Source organism: Fringilla coelebs (assembly GCF_963513975.1).
Source record: "Fringilla coelebs genome assembly, chromosome: Z".
NCBI classification, from domain to species: domain Eukaryota; kingdom Metazoa; phylum Chordata; class Aves; order Passeriformes; family Fringillidae; genus Fringilla; species Fringilla coelebs.
This window is the reverse complement of record NC_140031.1, coordinates 12,071,442-12,093,873: the sequence shown is the minus strand read 5'-3', so window position 1 is coordinate 12,093,873 and position 22,432 is coordinate 12,071,442. Positions and strand designations below refer to the sequence as shown.

At 36.5% G+C, this 22,432-nt stretch overlaps 1 protein-coding gene across 4 annotated transcripts in view; it reads right to left on the bottom strand.

Moving 5' to 3' along the window:
• SLC1A3 (solute carrier family 1 member 3) overlaps positions 1–22,432 on the bottom strand; it is a gene marked incomplete at both ends in the record, with an annotated part of 60,265 nt that overhangs the window by 27,590 nt on the left and 10,243 nt on the right. For 3 of the 4 annotated variants that reach the window (XM_084224786.1, XM_084224787.1, XM_084224789.1), the window contains one exon: positions 15,547–15,684. The exons of the other annotated variant lie outside the window; for it this stretch is intronic. In XM_084224786.1, the coding sequence (XP_084080912.1) occupies positions 15,547–15,684 (138 nt within the window). The remainder of the gene's footprint in view (positions 1–15,546; positions 15,685–22,432) is intronic. 4 annotated transcript variants of the gene reach the window in all.

Sequence of the window (22,432 nt, the reverse complement as noted above, 5' to 3'; positions counted from 1 at the left end):
ATTGCCTTTAGGTGTGTATGAGACTTGGCTTTTTTGAGTAATCTGAAATTCAGCTAGTAACTGTTCACTCACTAAAGAACATGGTTTTTGTTATTGCAGTAGCTACTATCTATTTTTGCAACAGTTTATTAATAATAAAAATAGCTCTGCTTTGTTGTTTTGTCCTTTTTAATAAATCTTGTCAGAAACACAACGCTGATTTGTGCATCTGTGTCTGACCTAAAGGTTCTAAGTGTTCATTTTGCTTTCATCTGCTGCTGTTTTACCCATTGATCTTCCATGAGCTGCTCATGGAGCTAGTGGGTTTTTTTTTGGCGTATGTTACACACACTCAGCTGGTGTTTAAACCTCCTCATGAACCTTTTAGTTTTAGTCCCCATGTGCCCTGCATTTTTTCAGTCTGTACTGTTTTACAGCACACTGTATGCTTCTGGGGTGCGTTCTTTGCTGACTTTTCTCCTTTCACACTTCAAGTATAATTTTAACTCTCTCCAAGTTCAGTTGCTATCTGCACTGTAGCAACCTAAATTGCTTTCAGTGAAACTCCATGGTTCCCCTGCTGTTCTGCTCCCCACAATGATAAGAGCTAGCTCAGTTATCTCTCTGTGACAGTGATCTTGCTATAACACCTTCTCAGTCTGGGGAGGTTTGTCCTGAAAGACATTATACCCAAGCCTGTGCTGACATTTGTGCAGGACCTAATGTAGTGATGCCTTAGTTCCTCTCAGAGTTCAGGCACAAATAAGGTGCACCACTACACAGTATCAATTCGTGTCAAAAGGAAATACTCTTTCATGTCTCTAAGTCATTATTTGAACTAGAAACTACAGAGCAGTAGCTAATTAGACAATACAGTCTACTTTAGAATTCCTTTTTTTAGAGAATTGCAAGAACTTGCATTTGACAAAATAAACAATGCATATAAAGTTTTTTTAATTAAAAAATGAATCCTGTGTTGATAAAGAATGTAGAAACAATTTGAGACTTCCTTTATCATGTATAATTACGTCAATTTAAGGAGAATGGGATCTGATACAGAAATTGTTTGAAAAAAATTGTATAGGCATTAATAAATTTATGAACTTGTAGCATTTTAAAACACCACTTATAATCCATTAGTTAATACGTTAATAATAAATGAGAATATCCTGATGCATAACATGATAGCATTTTTCCTTTTTTTCATTGGAGTAAATCAGAACCTAATTACACTCTAAATTCACTCCAAAAATTTAATTAGGAACAATCAAATGAAGTTTAAGAAAAAAAAAGTTTCTATTTGTGAATTTAAGGTCCTCTGGTAATATGCCATATGAATACTAAGGAGTCATTACTTTAGCTGCAATTAGTCTATTATGTTTTCAATTGTCATTATAATTTGGATGGGTTTTTCCACAATTCAGTAATGATGTTAAGGCTCTTCTGAGAACTCATTAAGAAAGTGTGGAATTCGAGTTTCATGTGAACAGGCTTTTGTTTTCCTTCTTTTCTCTCTTTTGTTTCAATGACCTCTTGAACTTTGGGTCACTGATTCAGTTACAGCCTTGCAAGATCAAAGACGTACATTTTTTTCTTTGTATTTCTTCATCTTACAGACTTGTAGAGGGAATGGAAAGAAGTAAATACTTACCCTGGAATGCCTGACAGTAGCAATAAGTACTTTTTAATAATATTATTACACTCTTTTCAGGATGTTACAGCACTAACTACAGACGAAAAAGAGGGTTTGGCATCCACAATTCAAGTGTTATGCAGTTGCCATCTGGACACTATCTGCTTGTTGGCAGGATTCAGAATATGAATCTCTATGACAGGTCAGAGGTATCAAGAAAATATCAGCTGACTTCAAACTAAATAAATGGAAGAGAAGAGAGGGGTTTTTTAGGTTACTCTTGTTGCTGGACTGTGGTGTTCTGCAGAACAGAAAACTAGCCTCCTTTTTTTTTTTTTTAACAAAATAGTAATCATCCTATCACAAATTTGAAAGTTTTATTTTCTAATGGATGATTGCCCTTTGCACAGGTTCATTGGCCATGAGACAGGTGAAGGAACATGTTCTATAACTTGGTTTTCAGAGTTTGGGGAATTAAGACATACTGAAATTGTAAAATTTGGACAAAGCTGATTTTCAGTGCAAGAATGAATTGGTGCATTAATGAAATAGCCATTCTTTAGGTGAACTCTTGACCAAAACTTACTTTCTCTCTAGCTCTGAAAAGAAACTATATTCACTGGAGAAGCTCTGATATTATCTAAGTATTCAGAAATAAGTTAGAAGTGGGTGGTGAAATATCAGAATTAAGTATTCAGCTTTGCATGTGAGTAAAGAGAAAATAAGAGAGCTGTTTGTGGTGGGAAGAATCAGACTCATTATGATAGCTGCAGTGCAAATAGTGTATTTATAGGGTTATGCTGTACTTTTGTTTTTCTTGTCTACCACCAGTAAAGAGCTACTTGTACTGTTGTCTAAGGAGGTAAAAATGCATTAATCTGAAAAAAGAGTTGATCCTGTTTAAGTATACAATTATAACAAACCAAGGTCTGACTCTGAAAATGTGATAAATTGAGGCATATAAATAAATATTTTTGTTCACGTACTTAGTCTGAAAACCTCTTCACAACTTGTGATACACTTGAAACCCTTCAAGATCTTCAGTGAAGTAGAGAAGATGAATATTGCTGGAAGATTAATACCAGATCTGGTAAATCAGGAACTAGAAGTCATGTTCTTCAAGTACTGGAATACTGGTTTTGGGTAAATCCCAAAATTTTTTCAAACAAGTGCTCTCTGTATTGTGACTCTTGAGTTTTCAGAATAGAGTTGGGATCTATTTGTGAGCTTCATTTCACAACCAGAGGCCCAGAATTTAGCATGCTTTGGTTTTTGACTTCCAGAGATGATGGTGCTTTTAGAATAGCATTAAGATCTGAAAGTTTCTGTTGGCACAAATATTGAGTTTTCTTTATTTGCATAGTGACTTCTCAGTCTTAGAATTGAATTGCTATTCAAGTGTGTGAAGCTGTAAAGAACTTTATCTTTTCCTTTCTACATGACAGTACTGTTATCTCTCTCTTTTTTTTTCCCCCACAAGTCTCCCTGTATTCCTGTAGTTTTTACTTGTCTTTGCAGATCATAATTTGTATATCTTCCTTTGGTAGACTCCTGCAGAGAAAAGGGTCTTTTCAAGATGCTATTGATAGAAGGAATGCACAGAACTTCTGTGTCTGATGGCCTAATAAACCAAAATTTCAGAGCTTGTCATCCCACAAGCCTTTCTTGCTAGTTTGCTAGATCATAAGTGTGCCCACACTAGCAGGAACTGAAAGTGTGGGGAGTACTAAACTGCCTTTTTTTACAGAGTATGCAGACCTCTGAGGAATTAATGTTTGTATTGATTGAACTTGTCCCTCTTTCCTTTGGAAATGCTCTGCTTTGCAACAACGTGCACCTGTCCAAAATCAAAACCACTAAAAATACAATCTCTGTTGACCTGAGGAGCAGCCAGACAGAGAACTCAAGAGAGGACTACCTTGAGGACAGGTAGAAGTCTGTAGATTTCTTTTTACCCCTTTCTGGAATACAAATGGCACTTGCTACCTTGCAGAGACTAATAGATGGGATTCTAGGTAAACTGGTGTAGCTTTGCTGCAGTGTGTATCATTCTGTCAAACCTGGGAAGACCAGGTCCTAGAGAGAATCAAAGGAAAAAGGCCATGTGGAATGGAGAAATGTAGCACCAGAGAGGTCCAAGTGAACTATCCGATGCAGTGCATGGAAGTGGCAGATTATGCCCAGACTTAGCCCAAACTGATGCTTTCTAGGGTAAGGCACCATCACAAAACCATCATTTCTGAGGTCATCAGAGCCTCTCACCGAACTTCAGCAATGTAAAAGCTGAACCCTAGACTCAACTGTGTGAAGAAAAACAGATCTGACTCTGTGAGTCTGAAAAAGTTTGCGCCAAGAGTCTTTCTACCCAATTAAAGAAGACTGGCAACGTGCTACCCAGTTAAGAAGACTGAGGAGATTCTAGGCTGCAGCAAATACTTTGCACTGTCTGTGACTATCTCAGGCATTCATCTGGTGGCAACATTGCAACACAGGAATAAGGAGAAGGTATTCTACCATTCTGCCAGCCATGTCTCTGAAAAAAGTTAAGAACTAGGGAAAGGATCTGTCATACAACTGGAAAGCAATTCCTATCAGTGAGGCCAGCTCTTATGTACTTGCAACGATTATCTTTTGAGACATTCTCCATACATGTACAACAGCATCATTTATATTTTGTTGCATTCATTTCTCAAGATCTGAACAGGACGATATAGAATGCATTCAGAAACAACATATAAGTAAAGAAAAAAATTATGCACTACCAGGAATGTCTGGATGAAAATAATTCTAGCACCTGTAGGAAGTGGTTTTTTTACTCCCTGACATGGAACTCAAATCCCAGATACTGCTGGTCCTCAATTGTATATATAGTCTCAAGAAATTATTAGAGATTTTTGTTCTGAGTGTTTCTGTTTTCTCCTTCTTATTCTCCACCAGTGATGAGAGCTGTGACGTGTGCCTAGAATGCTACAGTGAACAATTATCTGGGAAGCCTTCCTCCTCCTCCAGACAATCCAACATGCTACTGGAATCCAGACCCAAAGCTATCTTGTAGTCCACAGCAGCTCTCCTCATTTTCCATTGCTCAGAATTCAGGTGGAATTTCCACCAATATTTTCAGTACCTCTGCCTCCAGTGGTGGTGATAATGATGGATCTACTTTATAGAAGTTTGTAATGCAGATACATGTTTGAAAGCCAGTATGTAATAGATCCAACAATTAGCTTTGAGAATTAAATGGAAATAATACCTTATAGGTCAACAACTGTCTGTTATCAAAAAGCAAAAAAAAAGTGTGAAAACAAGGCTAGAGGAACAAATGTTAGTATCACAGAACCATGTTTCTGAAAGTGACAATGTTCTGCAAGTTTTACAATGATCTGTGTAGCTGGTGCAATTCTTCAGAAAGTGCTTTGTGTCTTATCACATTTCACAGTGCTGATGAAACAATTATATGTGTTACTTCTCCTGGTGCGCAAGTATTTCCAATAACATTCCTGGTGTTCCCAAAACTCAGCCTTAGGAATTTTCTTCCTTGGATTTTTCCAGTTTTTACAAGCAGTTACAGCAAAGACAGACTGGCAAGGAAGAAAATATGATGGAATTGTGCTATATTAGAACGTAGGAAATGAGGATGTGGATCTTGGTGTCCAAGGGAGAATGAAGGGGATGAAAGGAGTAGGAAAGTGAAAGCTGATAAAGCCTGGAAGAGGCTGATAAAGACCTGGAAGAGGTAACTATGCCCACATTTTCTGGCTGTTTGTTATATTTTGAAATTGTAATAATGGCTCTTACACTGTTGCTATTTGTAAATTTCCCAGAAGTGGAATAATTAAGAGCTACCAATTCTGTTGTGCATGGCAACTTGCTTTGACTGTTTATTTTGAAGTCCAATTTCATGCCAGTGGAGTGACTTAATGTCTGGTTAAGGTGAGATGATTCTTAAACCCTGGAATTGTGTTTCCTTGGTTTTGAACTGGTTCTTGAAGAGCTGTGTGTGTCATAAAGCTGAAACTGTATACAGTAATCAATGCTCAGACTAATTGGTAGGTGAAATCTTAGCAAGTGAGACGTCCTTTCAATCTGTTAAGAAATTCTAAGGAGTGCAAGACCAACAAAAAACTATGGGATATAAATTAGTCCAGTGGTTGTCCAATCCATTTGTCTTCACATTTATCTGACAATAGGTTCTTACTGAGAGACTAAGAGGAAAAGAAAAAGATAAATTGCCCTCATTTGCCCTCCCTGCAACAAGGGAGCAGTGGGATCTAGATCCTTGCTAAATTGCTAGTTTCCCAAATTTATTAGCCAGTAACAACTCTATCTGCAAACTCTCTTTTAATTTAATTTAATTTTAAACTATTAAATTAAATTAATTTAATTTTAATTTGAAACTATAAACATAATTGAACTGAATTGTGTCAAGTACTTGTGAAAAAGTACTTCCTTTTCTTTAATATAAATGCATGCTCTTGTTATTAGGACACCCTATTTTTCCTTTATTGTGTAATATAGTTAGGAGATATAGTAATAAATAGCCACTGCATTATAGCTTCTGCAAGGAATTAATGATTTCTGTGGACTTTTACAGTAACTTCTGTGTCTGTATTTTTTCAAGCCAAAAAAATGAAGTCTGTTTAATTCCTCCTTGTCTTTCACTGGAACTTCATTCCAGGCCTGTCACCCTCTCTGGACTGCTCACAGTGAATCTGAGAACTCTTGCCTGTACTAAAGTCCATTTGAGAACTTGTGATTAGGCGTAGCACATTTCCTTTTCCCAGGTGTATTACTTTGCACTTGCCACCATTCTAGTTCACCTGTCAGGTTATCACAGACTCACTCTGTATTGAAGACATCATTCTTTACAGTTTCAGTATTCAATATCCTGAACAAAATACTTGCTCAGTGTCCTAATTCTCAAAATGCTGAGAGTTAGTTTTGCATTTGGGACATTTTGCTGTACAAACTTTCCATTTACAAACTAATGTAACTGACTTTACAGCTGATTTTTAATATTTTTGAGGTTTTTTTTTGTTTCAGGTCTGCTGTTTTTCTGTAACCAACAGAAAACAGTATGTATTAAACTCAAAAAAAAAAGTTCTGAGTTTTCCCTAATACATTTTCAGTCCTTCTGCCCTTGACTGAAATGTTAAGAAAGAGACACTGTGATTTTACAATGGTCCACCAGGGCTCAGGCAAGATGCTTTAATTTTTATGTGTTCTTTCAAACAGTGTTTGCTTTGTCAGCAAGCAAAGTATTGATGCTATGCATTTGAACTATGATATAAAAGCAAAACTAAGTCTTTGTGGGTGGCTGTCCCTATTGTTAATTCAGCTGGAATCTCATGCAGAATGCAAACTGAATAAAAGTATAACAACCTGTTATTCAATACTTTGGGCAGCAACTAAACTCATATTTTGCAATGAAGTTTAAATCAGCCTTCAATTAAGGACCACTAGTTAAATTGAATTATTTTAGAGGAGCTTTTAAGTTTTACTATCTTTAGTTATTGTAGACTTTGTTCTTGATCACCCCTGCTGTTTCTGCTGCTCTCACAGACTAAGACTTCAAAAACCATGCTGCTCTGTAGTTTCTGCTTTTGAATGCTCTATGTCCTGCATAGGGTTTCTCTTTTACAGTATAATCATATTTTATCTTATACAGACTCTAATTTTGTGCGGGAATTTAATCTCTGCTGTTATTGCATTTTAATTCTTAGTCAAATCTGACTAAGAATTCACTTAGAATTGTTCTCATAGGCTCTTGTGAAGATAGATTTTTGTGTATTCTATATTGCTAAATTGTTTCAGAAATTGCACAGAAATAATGAGTTATAATTTGATATTATGAACCTTTCTGGAGTTCTTGCTTTTCTTATTTGCATAAATTAAGATGTATGGCAGTTTTTGAGGAAGATATTCCACCCAAAGGTATATTTATTGTACAAATACTTACAACATTTCCTTACGATTTTCTAACTTCCATGCCTTGAAAAATGTTAGGTATAGTTTATTTCCTAACTGATTGCCAGCACACTCAGAATCTGAGCATAATTTCTTTAGGGTTTTCACATGATAGTTGATGTTTCTAGGTACTGAATACTCCCTAAGCTACCTTTTCTCCTTCTGCTTTTTTTTAAAATGTAGCTATCTGCTATTTAAACTCAGGTTTTTAACTTTACAAATATTTTTTCAAAATATTTAAGATTATGTAACATAATTATGAAATGGCTCACATTGCCTTAACACTATGGAGTGTAACAATTTAAGAAGGTTCAAGTCTTGTCAGCCATGAGTACCTATATAAATGATGATTATTAAAGACTATATGCCAGACTTGATACACACCTTATTTTATACAGTAATACAGCTACTGAAGGGAAAGTCTTTTAAATAGTTTTATTATAGATGAGTACTTGTATACTTTTAGCTGTTGTTGGCCTGAATCTACCATAAAGATGATATTCTGAGATGAAACTGTTTCTGAACTTGGATCAATATTTGTAATGTTTCTTCAGTTTATTTTTTAACTTGACAGGATATTCTGTTTACAAGACGACTGGATCTCTACTAACTTTTTAATTTATATGCCCACACTTTAAGACTGTCTCTATTTTGGACACACACAAATCAAAGCATGACTTTTCCTTTAGTTTCTTCAAGTATGAGAATGTTCAAATTAAATAACTGTGTCGTTCTGTTGTGTAAATTGCATATGCAAATAACCATATGAATGCATGAACTCATTTGTGCATGAAATGTACAAGTGCCTAAAATTAAAGCTGCCATGTAATTCAGTTTTTACAATATTGATGTGCTTATAAAGCTTTAAGTGGCAGAGAAAAAGAGTTGCCTAGAAAGTAAGTTATTTTTAAGGTATTATTTTATGCATTAAAAGAAAGACATAAATTAAAAAATAATACACCCCTAGGATGTCCATGGATTTGTTACTCACGTAGGCTTCATGCTACAGGACATGTCTACAGAATTCCCCTGTGGAGAGATCCCAATACAAATACATAGGCAGTTCAAATTCACTGACAATCCAAGAAGTTCTTTACTCAGAGAGAATTTGTTAATTATTTTCCCTATAAATGGAGTCAGCTGAGATGAATGTAAAACTTTTTATTGGTTTGACGGGTATTAATTATTCTGGCTTCTTAAATTCTTTCTATAGACCACACAAAATTTAGAATTTTTGGAAAATCAGAAAATGTGCCGAATTTTGGAATTTGGAAAATGGATTCATTGCTCTGGTGGCTAGCTAAACTGACCTAACACTGCTTAACTGCTTCTTGGTTTTTGTGTATAAACTATATGAACTGAATCAGGAATTCTGTATTTCTTAAACTTTTCTTAAACACAGCAGTGTAAGACTGACTTTTATTAATGTTTTTACCTTCCAGCTTAACTGTGAGTACTAAGATCTTTCACAGGTACTGGTTATGGGTCTGTTCTGCCAGAATGAATTAAAGGGAATTACTGCATGGTCTCTCCTCTTTTTTCCCCCCTGGAAGAGAATTATCTGGCTCCACAGGTCTGTTCTGCCTGAATGAGAGACTTTCCATCTGTTGAAATCACCATAAATATTGTAGCTGATATGAAACAGCACCTGGGGCCTTGTAGTAGGTGACAGACTTTTTTCCACAGTACACTTGTCAGCCAGCAGACAGGACAACACAGGAATTACTTAGGGGGTTCAAGCAGAATGGGTCCTGCTTCAACAAATCTAGACATGCAGCTTTTACAGCCTCTTTTTTGAGGAGATGATGCACAGGTCCCTCCCTGTTGTGTGCTCTGATGTGAAAGGTTGAGATGAGCAAATTAAAAATTCTGGCCCTTTAAGTTTACTGCTCTTAACTTATTATGATAATAAAGGAGATTGCTATTGTCAAAAAAAAATATTAATACAGGATAGGGGTTTGATATGATTGATAGCATTTACATCTAGTTACTCTTCAAGGATCATTTACTTTCTCATTCCAGCATTGAAAAGGCATATACAAAATCTAATTTCCTAAGTTTAATAACATTAGGCTATTTTCTAGAATTATGTCTTTCAGAAGGTAGTGTACATCAGCTGTCTGGATGTGGGAGGCTGAGTTGCTGTGTCACAATCCCCTGTCATACAATCTAATTTACATCCATCATTGTAACTAAAATAGCTATATGGATCTGCTGAGCTATCCTACATGCCTTTACTAAAATTTCCATCACATACAGTCATCTTCTTTTCTGCCTAATAGCTATAAAAAACCCTAAGAACCTTTCACCAGCAGCCCATCTGAAGGGAGAAAGAAAGCTGAGATGCAGAAGGAAAACATGATTTGCCTAAGGTTATACAAAATGCCACAGCACTGACTTTCCATATTTTGCATCCACAAGTAGCATTTGGAAAAAGTGGCTTTTCTGCAGTAGAATATGCTCATGTTGAGATGCTGCATTTTTCCTGACTTAGGTAAGGGAGTGACTTGGAGACTATGTCAAGTTCAGTTGTTTGAACATTACCCTTGTTCATTGTAGGCAATTTTAAGTAAATGCAGCTACAACTCGTCTGTTAGCTGTGAACCCTGAAAGTGCTTTGTTTTATTACTTAAGTAATTTTGTGTGTCTTAGTTTTATCACATTTGTGGGAATAGATCTTATTCCTTACTTGACGTTTTTAGCAGGCACCATCCATTGCATTTCTTTGATAGCTAAACTCAAAAGCATCACGTGCACTTCTGAGGTTGCTTAAGAAGATTCCATCCATGGAAGTCCCAGCTTTCTTCTCTTTGTCAACACTTTCTATAGGTTGTGTAGCAGTAACTACTATGAACATTTTCATAAAGTTTCAGGAAAAAACCTTGTGCCTCTGAGTCTGCCCCAAATAAAATCACTTGTGTCTTCTGCAGTACTCAGTGTTGTTGACTGTTATTGAAACCCTACAGAGGCAGGGAAGTTTCTGTTTCTTCCAGAACCCACTAATGTTAGCTACCTTAGTTGAGTTAGAAAGTAAAAAAAAATTAAACTAAGATATTATATAAACTACATATTAAAATGCTCTCCTTGAAGTAAATTTTCCATGCTCATTCTTTTAAACTGTTTTTCCACAAAGCCTTCTTTTTTTTGGCAGGGGATCCACGGTCTGTGTTTGTACAGAACCTTGCACACAAAATCCTGGTAAGTGGTTAAGACTTATTTGCACCGTATTAGTGTTACCCCCATAAACAGTTTGGGCAGTATTGTCTAGTGCATAGTGTGTTGCACTGGTGCTCATGAATGGGGTCTTTGCTTGATTCTGTAATTGCTGTATAATCCTTGGTGAGCCAACAGATCTCAGTTTTACTGTTTCTATACTCCCATTCTCCTCCCCCATCTTGATGTATGTTAGTTAACAAACTGTACACTTACTGTTTCTGCCATGGGCAGCAAAAATTAGCGTCAGGTCTAGAAGGGGATTCTTATGCTTTGCTAGGATTTACCAGACAAAGATATTTGAAATAATTGCACAGAATTTAATACCAGTTTACTTGCATTTAAAAGTAGTCATGCCTGTAAAAGTAAATTCCAAGCTCTTAAAATTTTGTGGAAGGAGAAGCAGTCTATTAAACCGAACTATGACTAGAACTGCGCAAAATATTTGTAAATAACCCTTACCCTAAATTTCTCTAGCTTTAATATTTCTCCCTAATATTATGTTAAACCTATGCTCTTCATAAAGACTGGTTGTGAATCATTTTCATGGAAGGGATTTCAGGAAATAAATGGTTTTGTTAAGAAAAGATACCTCATTCTGACTGCATTATATTCAGTGAATAACTGAAACATGCAGAAAAAATTTGTCGGCCAGTTTTAAGGACTGGACTTTCAATTTCATTATCATCTTGCTATGACAGCTTAAAAATTTTTAATGCTTAGTGCTCTTATTGCTGGTGCAATTTTCTCTGGTTTTGGCTATTTCATGATTAGTTGAATTGCTATCATATTCATATGTATTTGTTTTATATACCTTTTAGGGACAGTGTATATTTTAAAATAGTTGTGTAAAGCAATTTTCATGTCATATACTTCAGGCTGTAATGAAATGAGAAAGCATAAAATATTTTTTCTCTTATAACTGCCGCAAAGTAAAAACAGAAACCGAGATAAATTGTCAGCTTTCTGTTTGTATAGGAATCCATATTTAAATTTCTATTTAAGACTTGGCCATAATGCAATCCAAACTGGAATTTATTTATTTGGTTATTTACATTTCCTCTCATATGCCATGTTATGATTTTGCCTTTGACTTTATATGAGATCCCCATTGGGAATGCTGACGTAGGGGAGCTCTCATTTTAAAGACTGTAGACAATAAAGCCCCGCATAGAGTATGGAGATGAATTTGTGTCTAGACCACAAAAATAAATAATATAGACATGCATATAATCATATTTTCCTATAAACATGAAAGGATGGTGAATGGTATGCAATTAACCTCCATTTTCTCCCAAGCAGACGTTACTACATGCCTGGTAAAACACACATCAGAAGATAGAATCTCATGGAGAAAGCTGCACACCTGCTTGAACCACAGGCAATGCGGGTAAGTCATAAGGCAAATGTGACTAAAAACCTCTGAATGTGATCCTGCATTGCTTCTTTCATGAAATGCACAAACCAGGGTTAAAGAAATGTGACTGGATTGACGTAATCTTGCATAGTTCATTTTCCAGAGGTCTGTGAATAACCATCAGAACTGTATACCTGAATGGCAGAAGTCTTTAGTTTCTCAATTTAACCTTTATTTCTATAACAGTGCATTAACTATTAGTTGGATTTTATTGTTCTAACTTCCTTGACGATCACAAAGTTGGCAAGGGAATGTAACCATCCCCAGCCTATTTCTAATATCACAGAGACCATAGTTTTTGGTTTTGCCACATTTACATCCATCACACTCGCGTAAATACAAAAGGAAACCCAGGATATAATTTCTAGGAGACACTCTTGCTCCTGCAAGCAGCAAATTATTTATTCAAATAACTGACAGCTGGAAGAAACAAGTATGTTTTCAGGATGAAGACCTGGAGGAGTCACTTTGAGATTAGTTAAGAGGCATCCACTTTGTTTACCAAACAAATACAGGAAATAAGAGATTTGCCTACTATATACTGAGTGGTTTGAAGACTAACTTGAGAAGTATAAGACTTTAATCCACTGAGTTATCCTCCAACACGTAAAAAAATAATTTAGGCATGCATAAAATTGCACAGTAGTATACCTGCAAAAGTTGTATTTAATTATTATTTTGATATTCACTAATGCCTTTATGTTCATTTTTGTATGAGAGTTCTGCAGCAAATATGTAAGAACATCCTTCTTACAAAAACAATTTGCATGCTAAATGAGGTATTGTTCAGTGTAGAAAAGAGCTATTTTCCACAATTTTTAGAATAATATGGAAAAGTATTTTATTCCCATGAGAAAAGGTATAGTCCTGCTGTACTGAATGATTCTTAAAAAGAAATTAAATCTACCATTTGTGAATTGCATTGAATTTTCTCTGATTGCTCTCTACCCAGCCAAAGAAGTTTAAAATGTTGTTATTCTTCTTGAAAATTACTGTCTCTACTTCAAAGGGATCTCTAAGTATAATCCACTTAATATTAATATCCACTTAATATTACAAGGCACATGGATGATAGTAGGGAAAATCTCACAGACAGAGACGATTTCTCTTTGCCAAATGCTTTTCTATTATACCGAAAATGATTGTTATGAAAAAAAAGGATAAAGGGCTTTAAAGGGAAAGAAAAACACATAAAAAGAAGGGTATTGTTTGAATCCAGAGAATGAAGATTTGAAGATTCTTTTCAGAATAGGATTACTTGGAAACGCATTTTTCTGATATTTCACTAAATCTCTACTGAGATCTGGTGGCACAGCAAATGAGATTGTCTCATCAAAAGTCCAGCTCCTTGTGATGTTTGTGACTCTCTAAGATTAATTTGGTGATTTTTACCTGAGCAAAGTTTTCTACTTAGATCATTGAATATCATTCAAATCCCTGTGTAGGATGATCTATTGAGTTTCCTGATTTACCTTGGGCTCTCTCAGAGAACCACTATGAATGCAGAGTTATAAGGAATTGAGAACTGATCAGATACATTTTCCTGAAATAATTCATCCTGCAAAACTGAGCAGCAGTGCCAGCTGACACTAAAAATGGGTAAATATCTCTCCTTTTCTACTTGTAATGGTTCCTGTATGAGTGTCCTGGCTAACCCACGGGATTCTGCAGGTGAAAGGGACAAGAAGATGGGAGAATGTAGGACATGTAACAATACTATATAGTGGTTGGGAATAAAACCTACCCTTATTTCTCCTACAAAACTTATACTGCCTAGTTTCAGCATTCATTTAACTTTCAGTATCCATATAATGTGTGTGCATAGAAACAAACTTCATCTTTTTTTCTTGAAATATGAGAAGGCAAATTATTTTGTAATTGTGAATACCCTAGTTTTCTGCTGTTCAATTAACAGCTTATACTTGTACACACTTCTTTGATTTCTGTGAATATGTGAGTCTCTGCTCATTTGCATTTTTAAGAGATCTTTATATTAACATATTTGACAATCAGTTAAATAGAGAACAAGTTATTATCTGGATTCTCTGTTGACCAAGGCAGTGTATTTGTGTTTTAGATACTAGGACTGCACAGTGGGTGATCTTAAGTTCTCCAAGCTGATTTGTCGACAGATAAAATCCATACCTTCTTTCCTTCAGATAATTGAATGAATAAATACATCACAGGTACATCCTCAACATTCATAACAAATCTGAGAGGTCTTCCACAAAACTTGAGTGGAATGCCAAGGCATACATACAACACCATAAGAAATTAAATATTATATCACTAGTCAGAGGAACAACTTGGTAAAGAGCATTCAAAGCTTGTTAGAGCTTCTGACCAGAAGACAACAAAACAGAACTGATGGAATTAAATTTCTTCCAAGCTTTCCATTCAATCCCATCTATCCCCTATGGGCATGGACACATTGGAGTGGGTCCAGAGGAAGTAATGAAAATGATCAGAGGACTGAAATACCTCTCTCATGAGGACAGGCTGAGAGCATTGGGACTGTTCAGCCTGGAGAAGATTCCAGGGACACCTTAGGAGACCTTCCAGTACCTGAATGTCCTATAAGAGGGCTTGCAGTGATAGGAGAGGAGATGGCTTAAACTAAAAGAAGTTAGGTTTGGATTAGATATCAGGAATAAAATCTTTTCTATAAGTGTGATGGAACACTGGCCCAGGTTGCCCAGAGAACTTGTGGATGACCCACCCCTGGTAGTGTCAGAGAACAGGCTGGATGGGGCTCTGAGCAATCTGCTCTAGTGGGAGGTGTCCCTGCCCATGACAGGAGGATTGGAACCAGATTTTTAAGGTCCCTTCCCACCTAAGTAATTCTATTAAAGGATTCTATTTTTTCCAATCTATTGCTGGAAAACTAGGAGGCAGACAGATGTTTTGCATATCTGTAGTTACAGGCATGTGTTAATACCTACAATCAACAGTTTCAACTTTCTTGGGTTTTGGCACTGTGCTTTTGAGATATGTTATCTTTGATAATAATAGGACACTGTGGAGGAAATATCTGTTCAGAAAGTAAAAGAAGAGAGTGGAGTACAGAGTCAGCTTCATAGTAGCTGCATATACAAGCTTGTACTGTTAGTCTGTCTATGAATTTGGAAAACCATCTTTCATTTTCTCTGTATATTAATTCAAACCTCTTATTACATTGTCTCTAAAGCAGCAATAGCAATGCTATGTCTTTCTGCAGGTTATGACATTTCTAGGGCGTAGAATGTTCACTTTTTTTTAGATTTTGGTGTGTGCACTTTTATAAAATTATTCAAGAGATGGTGTGTGGGGGTGTATTTTGTTTTGTTTTTTCTTTGTTTACCTGTGACTAAACTGGATACAATTAGTGGCAGGACCAGCATCTGCAGCATTCTCATGAGTAGTTCTCCTGGAAATGAAAAATACTTCACTTCCCGATAGCTCATCTTATATGATCGAAGAGAAAATCCCAGGATTACACCTGAAGGAAGGGAAAAGAGATATCATTATTCAATGTTTTAAAGAAGCAGTAGCATCTGAATATGAACATCTATAAAGCATCTAAAAAAACATCTATACCGGACATATCTAATTGTAACCTGTGGTTTTTACTGCACTGATTAACTTTCTCTGGATTCATCTACTACTATGAGTAGCCCTTCTGAAAATGTTGTTATTGCCATTTAGGAATGGTGCTCCCAGTTTAGTGTTCCCAGTGAAACACTGCAAACCACACCCCTGCTTCCTCAGTCCCCTGCTCCCCTGCTCCCTCCCCCTGTGGTGGGATAGAGAGGAGAACTGGAGGCACAAAATGTAGACACCATGTATGGAGGCAAAAGCAGTTTACTGAAGACAGCAAATGAAATAAGAAAAAGAACAGTAATAATTTTAATAGTGATGTGTAGAAGAGGTGAATGATTCACAGACAAGTGCTCACCATGCAGAAATCCCCAACATGCTCCAAGAACAAGAAGGGGCTCCGTCACCTGACCCCAAAAATGGCATCAGGTTTTATAGAATAACCTCTGGGTCCTGGCCAAGCCCCGTCCTGGCTACTGCAAAAATTAACCCTCTCCTGGCCAGAATTGGCACAGTTATTTACAAGGATTTTTGCACTGCTATTTTTTAAAATCTGGTTTACTGTCAAAGGTATATCTTGAGTGCTAATGAAAAGAAACAATCCCTGCTACTGCAGTCAAGTGTCTTGAATTCTGAGAATTTGAGTGTAATCCTATATGCAGTGCATATAGATACTAGCTACCAGTCTTCAGAAGTCTTGTCCATGCCTGTTTACTCTGTGGGGCCTGATCCTACAGATGTGCTTCAGATTGAAGGAGATAACCAGGACCGAATATTTGAGAATACCCTTGTGGTTTAGTCTTTTCACAGTCAAAAAGCAGGAGGTAAGCATCTTTACACATGCCTACCTTCAGGAATACTGACACTTGCAAAGAAGCTGATAATCAGGGTTGAAAGGCCTTACTGGATGAGTAAGTGGTGGGTTTCAATGCCTGAGGGACAGGAGCAAGGGAATGCCTGGATCCATTTATCTTGCTGGGAACAGATAAATGATGCTTGAGATACATTTACAAATGGAAGACATAGGTGGGCTCATCTGTGGAAATCTAAACTTCTTAGCTACAACTTTGAAGATTTTGTCCTGTATTTGCCACCAACTGCTTTGTTTGCATATTTATTTAGTTGTTTGGTTAGCTGACATGACCAGTTGCAATTTGCAATTGATAAATGGCTTGGTGCCTATCTGATGTAGGACTTCTATACCCAGCCAAATAACACATGGCTTTATCTGGAACACATTAACCATACACATGGTGAAACTCAACTATCTCTCCTTTCCATGTTCTTCACCACTGTCTTGTACATTACATTTGGGTAAACTGTGTGTAGAAAGCTGGATCAGACAATTGATCCTGCTGCAAACCACGGTGGGTTTGCAGCAAAAGAATTTATTTTACTGGGTTAGTTTTCAGCCAGGTCAATTCCCTGATGCAATTATTTTGTATAGCTACACAGGGGTTGGTGCCTTCCCTGATAGATACGAGCCTCAGAGAAGAGTGGGATTGCTTGCTCCTTTTGAAAGATAGGCAGACTCAGGTTTCATAAAATGTTTTATGAAACTGCTCCTCTGTAATTTTATAGAGCAGAGCATTCCAACTCCACTCCAGATCATGTTGGAACTTGAGTACATCCTGAAAATGCTGTAACATTGAACAATTTTGACAACTGCTAGTTCCAATTCTTAGTCTTTGTGGTTTTGTTTTTATTTAAAGACTAATTTTTGATTGGTACTTCCATAGAGCAGATAATATCTTCATGCCAAATTTTGCTAGCTAAAATATGCTGACATGCCTCCTACACCAGATTATTGACATCTGCTGGAGAAAGGAAGCATCTGTAACTCTCAATTTAGTGACCTCTGTTTGACCATGATTTAGGGGCTTCAGCAGGTTGGTTAAGCTAGAGAAGTCCAGAAATGTCTTGTGTAAAACTGAAAACAGAACTGTGTTCTAGAGAATAGTGTCACAGGATGGAGAGAAAAGTAACTAGAGAGCAAATGACACCAAGCATGGAGTTCGTGTTGTGGAAAAGAGTGGCAGGTCTAGAAAGCATTTGTTTAGTCTCATTCGTGTTCTGTGGTCTCAGGTAGCTAAAGTGCATTTTGCATAAATTTTTATTTTTTTGGGTAAAATGACATAATGAAATGCATAGAAGAAGGGCCTATGAATAATTCTTGCTTAAAAGACCTGCCTGAGAGTTTCCCTTCTTTTCAAAAAAGTTTTAAATTCCGTTGCTGAGTTACTCATTATTTTCTTTTCTTATGAGAAACACATTTCTCAGATATAAAGAATCCATCTGGACTTTTGTTTCTGCACTTAATGAGCACTACATTTTGACAACTGGGTAACAAGCAAACAGAGCTGGATTGGTTTCTTACTTAGGCCACAGTTCTGCAATTAGTTCCACATGAATTAATCCCTGCACTAGTACAAAGCCTCACTGAGGTTGGTGAGGGTTTCTGAGGCTGCTATAAGAACTAGTCCTTATGCTATACTATAAGGGCTTGATTATCTGTTCCACTACCATCCAAGCAGTACAAAGTGGCCTAAGATGGCTGTTTGAATGAATAATATTGGTAGTGAGAGTGAGTTTCCAAAGTTCCACGTAAACCTGTTGAGCCAAAAATTATTGGCTGTTTTTTGTCCTAACGTGCTCTGTGCATAATTACAGGGTTTCCCAGCACTGCAGTTTAAAGAAAGAATTTCTGCAATGTGAAAAGAAATGTGCCCTGGTAGTGTATTATGTTGAAATGGGTCAACACACAACAGCTACTAATTCTTCAGCCTTAATCTTAGCACTGTTATTGATCTGTATGCAGACATGCCCAAGACATGAGAACCTTTCTCTGACTCAGTTTCCCTGCTTGAAATATAGATACAGTAGCAGTTGTTCCACAGATATTTCTGAAAATTAATTGTTGCCACACAGAACAAGAAGAAATTTAGACTAATTATTTCCTCATTGTAGGGTTTGATAATGAATGCAGGACAGCATGATTTTACCAATCCCTCTTGATTTTAGACTAAATTAAGATTGAACTTTATTTTCTGTTCCAAGTTTGGATAACTTAATAGTGGGTATAATATCCCATCTGACAAAGCTTAATTAACAAAATTCTTGAAACAGAAAACTCAAATTTGGCAAAGTACCTTTGTCTTTGAATTAGCTTCTTAGAACCAACTTTCACAGGCTTGAAATGGTGAGATAGTAGCATACAATGATGATGCAAAAATAGGCACGATGGCAAAGCACCAAAATAAAATCCTGAACCAAGACCTGGCAGGAGGTACTAAACCTTTGGAAAGGGTGCAGTATTCCAACAACCATCCAATACTTTGTGGGTGGCAGAAGTTTTAGTGTTTATTGCCCTTCATGACCAAGACTGGGGAGATTACATTCTGGAACTGGGCTTTCTCAGTAAAAGTTTCAAGTTTCAGGTTAATTCTGAAAATTGCAATGAGACAAAGCCTTGTTTGAAACAAGTTCCCACAACCTGTTGTGCAGGTTTCTGTGTACCCTTTGTAACAGAAAAGATCAACTAATCAACACTATCAGAGCCTGACTTCTCAAATGGTTAATAGTGTACCATTTCTGCACTGCAGCAAAGAGTAGATTTACCAACAGAATTTCGGCTTTTTCTGGACAAAAATCATGTGTTTAGTGTATAACAGAGCCATATTGTTAAATAATTTTAGTTTACAGTTTAGAATGAAAAAGCAAATTAGCTTAGAGTTATAAAAGTATTTTTGAGGTATTCTTGTTAGTGATATAGTTAAGTTTATGGAAAAAAATTATTTGTAGATAATCCTGATGATAATCAGAACAATCTAACAAGCGGAACCATTTTATTGCATTGATTTTATACCAATGTTTTTGTGAATCAAAATTAAATTCAGTATGTATGAATACAGTGAAATGAGGATTCAAAATTTGCAAGGAGCAAAAGGTGGAAATAATTCTGACAGTTAGGATAATGGGATGGAAATGGCAAAATGGTAGTCATGATTTGGAATTCTTTATTCCAAAAAATAGGAGTATATTGATGGATGGCCTATGGTCTTTACTTCTAGATGCTGGGTGCCAAAAAGGAAAAAATAAAGTCTTCATTTTGGACTTTAAAAACTATGAATATAGTGGTATGGCTAAAAAAACCTACACAACCTTCCATACAAAATGTCTTAAACAGATTAACATCAAAGTGTGATGAAGTAAGCAGTGAAGTCAGGGTCTAAGTCATTGAAATTAATTCTTATGAGCTTCTGGTCTCAATCTTATTTCAGAGTCACAGGAATTAAGACCATCCAGTTATCTCAAACTTATTTTTTACAATGTCCATGCTGCATTTTCAAGCAAGAAGTGCAGATTTCTGACAGTATTCAATTTTTGTTTGAGAAGAAATTGTGCTTCTCAATTGACCAAACATCACTGAAACATATTTCAAGAGAAAATTACTATTTGTTATATCAATAATGGTGCAAGAGCTGCTTTGTCTTTATCAGCCTTTCCCAGTTCAATCAGAACATACCACTAAGAGTTATATAAACTTCTGCTTTTTACTGTAAATCTCAGAACACTGTTAAATGAGGTCCATATCAATATCCTTTCCCTTAATATTTGTGGTACAGAATTACTTCTTTTCCAGTAGGAAATAGAAAGCTTCAAAAATAACTGGGAAAAAAACCCCTTACACTGAGTAGAATGCTGTTCTAAACTAACAGCTGTTCTTAGTTCAGTTCCAGAAAACCTTGTAACCAGCAAGCAAATAACATTTTGTTCTATAACAGTAATTGGGCAAGAGCCATGAAGGGAATCAGGCTTCTACCAGTGTAATGAGACATTGTATATTTTTGTAAGCTCCACAGCCATTTCATTCCTACATTCCTGCAGAGCTCTGGAATGACTGCTTTTGTTCTTTGGGTCATTTGTTACTGCTTAATTTACCATTTTGTTCTCACACCTTTTCTTCTAACAGCCAGTTTTAGATAAGTCCACAACTCTATTTACTTGAGACAAACAAGTAAATTACTTCTCTAATGATAAGGAATACTTCAAGTTGCCGGCAAAATCTTTCTGAATTTCTTTCCTTGCTTGCCACAAGGATCACCCAATTTGCTCAGCATGACTTTGATTTTCAAAATTCTTGTTTCAGAATTTTATATTGAATCTTCAGCCCTAGTACACCTGGTGTATCACAGCCACCCTTTCCTTGCTTTCTGGTTTTCCTCATGTAGGTAGGAATGTGTGTTTCCTATGAAACTATTTTATTGGACATAAATGCTGGGTTATAACTGTGTGATGACACTGCAGCAGAGAGTTCAAGTACCTGTGCTCCAAGTTGCCATATTAGAATTTATATTAAAGTGAAATATGTGTTGATTTGGATACAAGCAGCTACCTCTCCTTTGCCTGAGACATACTGTGAGAGTAGTCACGGGAGAAATAGTGTGGAAGAGCTAGATATCCTAGACATGACCGGGATCCAGAAAAGATCTGGGATCTGCAAAAAGCGACATGTCAGAGAAAGCAGGTTTATAGCAAAGTAAGAGTCATGGTGATGTCAGAGAGTTGTCCACTGCATCAGAAGATAAGCCACTGTGTTACCTTTGCTCAGGGCCACAGAAGCACCATGGAGCTCACAGCTGCGCTGGGGAGACACAGAGTCACAGTCCTACAGTCACGGTGCCTCAGGAATGCCTACCCCTGAACCTGACCCTGAAGGTTTGCTTTATCTTGTGAGAGAGATTATTTTCCTCAAAAAACCCACACCAGGCTTCTATTCAGCAGTATTCAGTTACAATTTGTAAAGATGCAGAGGCATTTTATCATAAAAGTGTATTGCTGGCATTTAGAGCTAGATAAACAGAGATACATGGGCACTCAATTCCCAGCTCAGAGATGGTCAAACATTCTTCCTGACATCTTCTGCCCAGCTCTGGAGGAGCCTGAATTTCTGAAACATCTTTATAGCTATAAAGCACTTGCAGGTTTCCTTTACTTGCAGACACAGCATCTCCTCCTTGAATTTTGTGGACAGAGAGCATACAAGTGGAAAGGGGAGTCTGAAGCTGTCAGAACTGATGTAACTTTTGCAATGAGCAAAAGCACCATTTGACCAATGCTGCCTAAACTGGACACCAAATCTGAGGGCATAACAGCTTCTGAATGCTGTTAAAAAGGCTTTTTAGAAACTATTGAAATTTGTCCTTTGCTATTTCTTTTCTCTAGTGTTAGACTCATACAGATTTCCCCTTTTGTCTCTAGTTGTTTGGCTCATTTGCCCGTCTTCCCCAATTAGGAGGTAATTTTGTTCCTTTGAGAACATGTCCAAAAAATTGTTCTCATTTTAGCCAACTTCAGCTCCTCTGTTTGCCTTTAACTGTTTTTAAATCTTTTTCATTTGTTTTCCTTGAACTCTTTCTGTGTTTACCTCTTGTTTGTAATTGATTTCTCACTTTTTTTTTTAATTTTCTTTTTAAATTTTTATTTCCAGAGAAGAAATTGCAGGGCATTAGTAACAGATTTGGAATAGAAGAGTTTTCACTGCTGGCACTGAAGCAGACTTCTTAATGGAATAGGGACATTATTCATGATTTCATCCTCAGACAAGAGACTTCATTGAAAGACAAACTATGCCTAGTTTATGTACACTT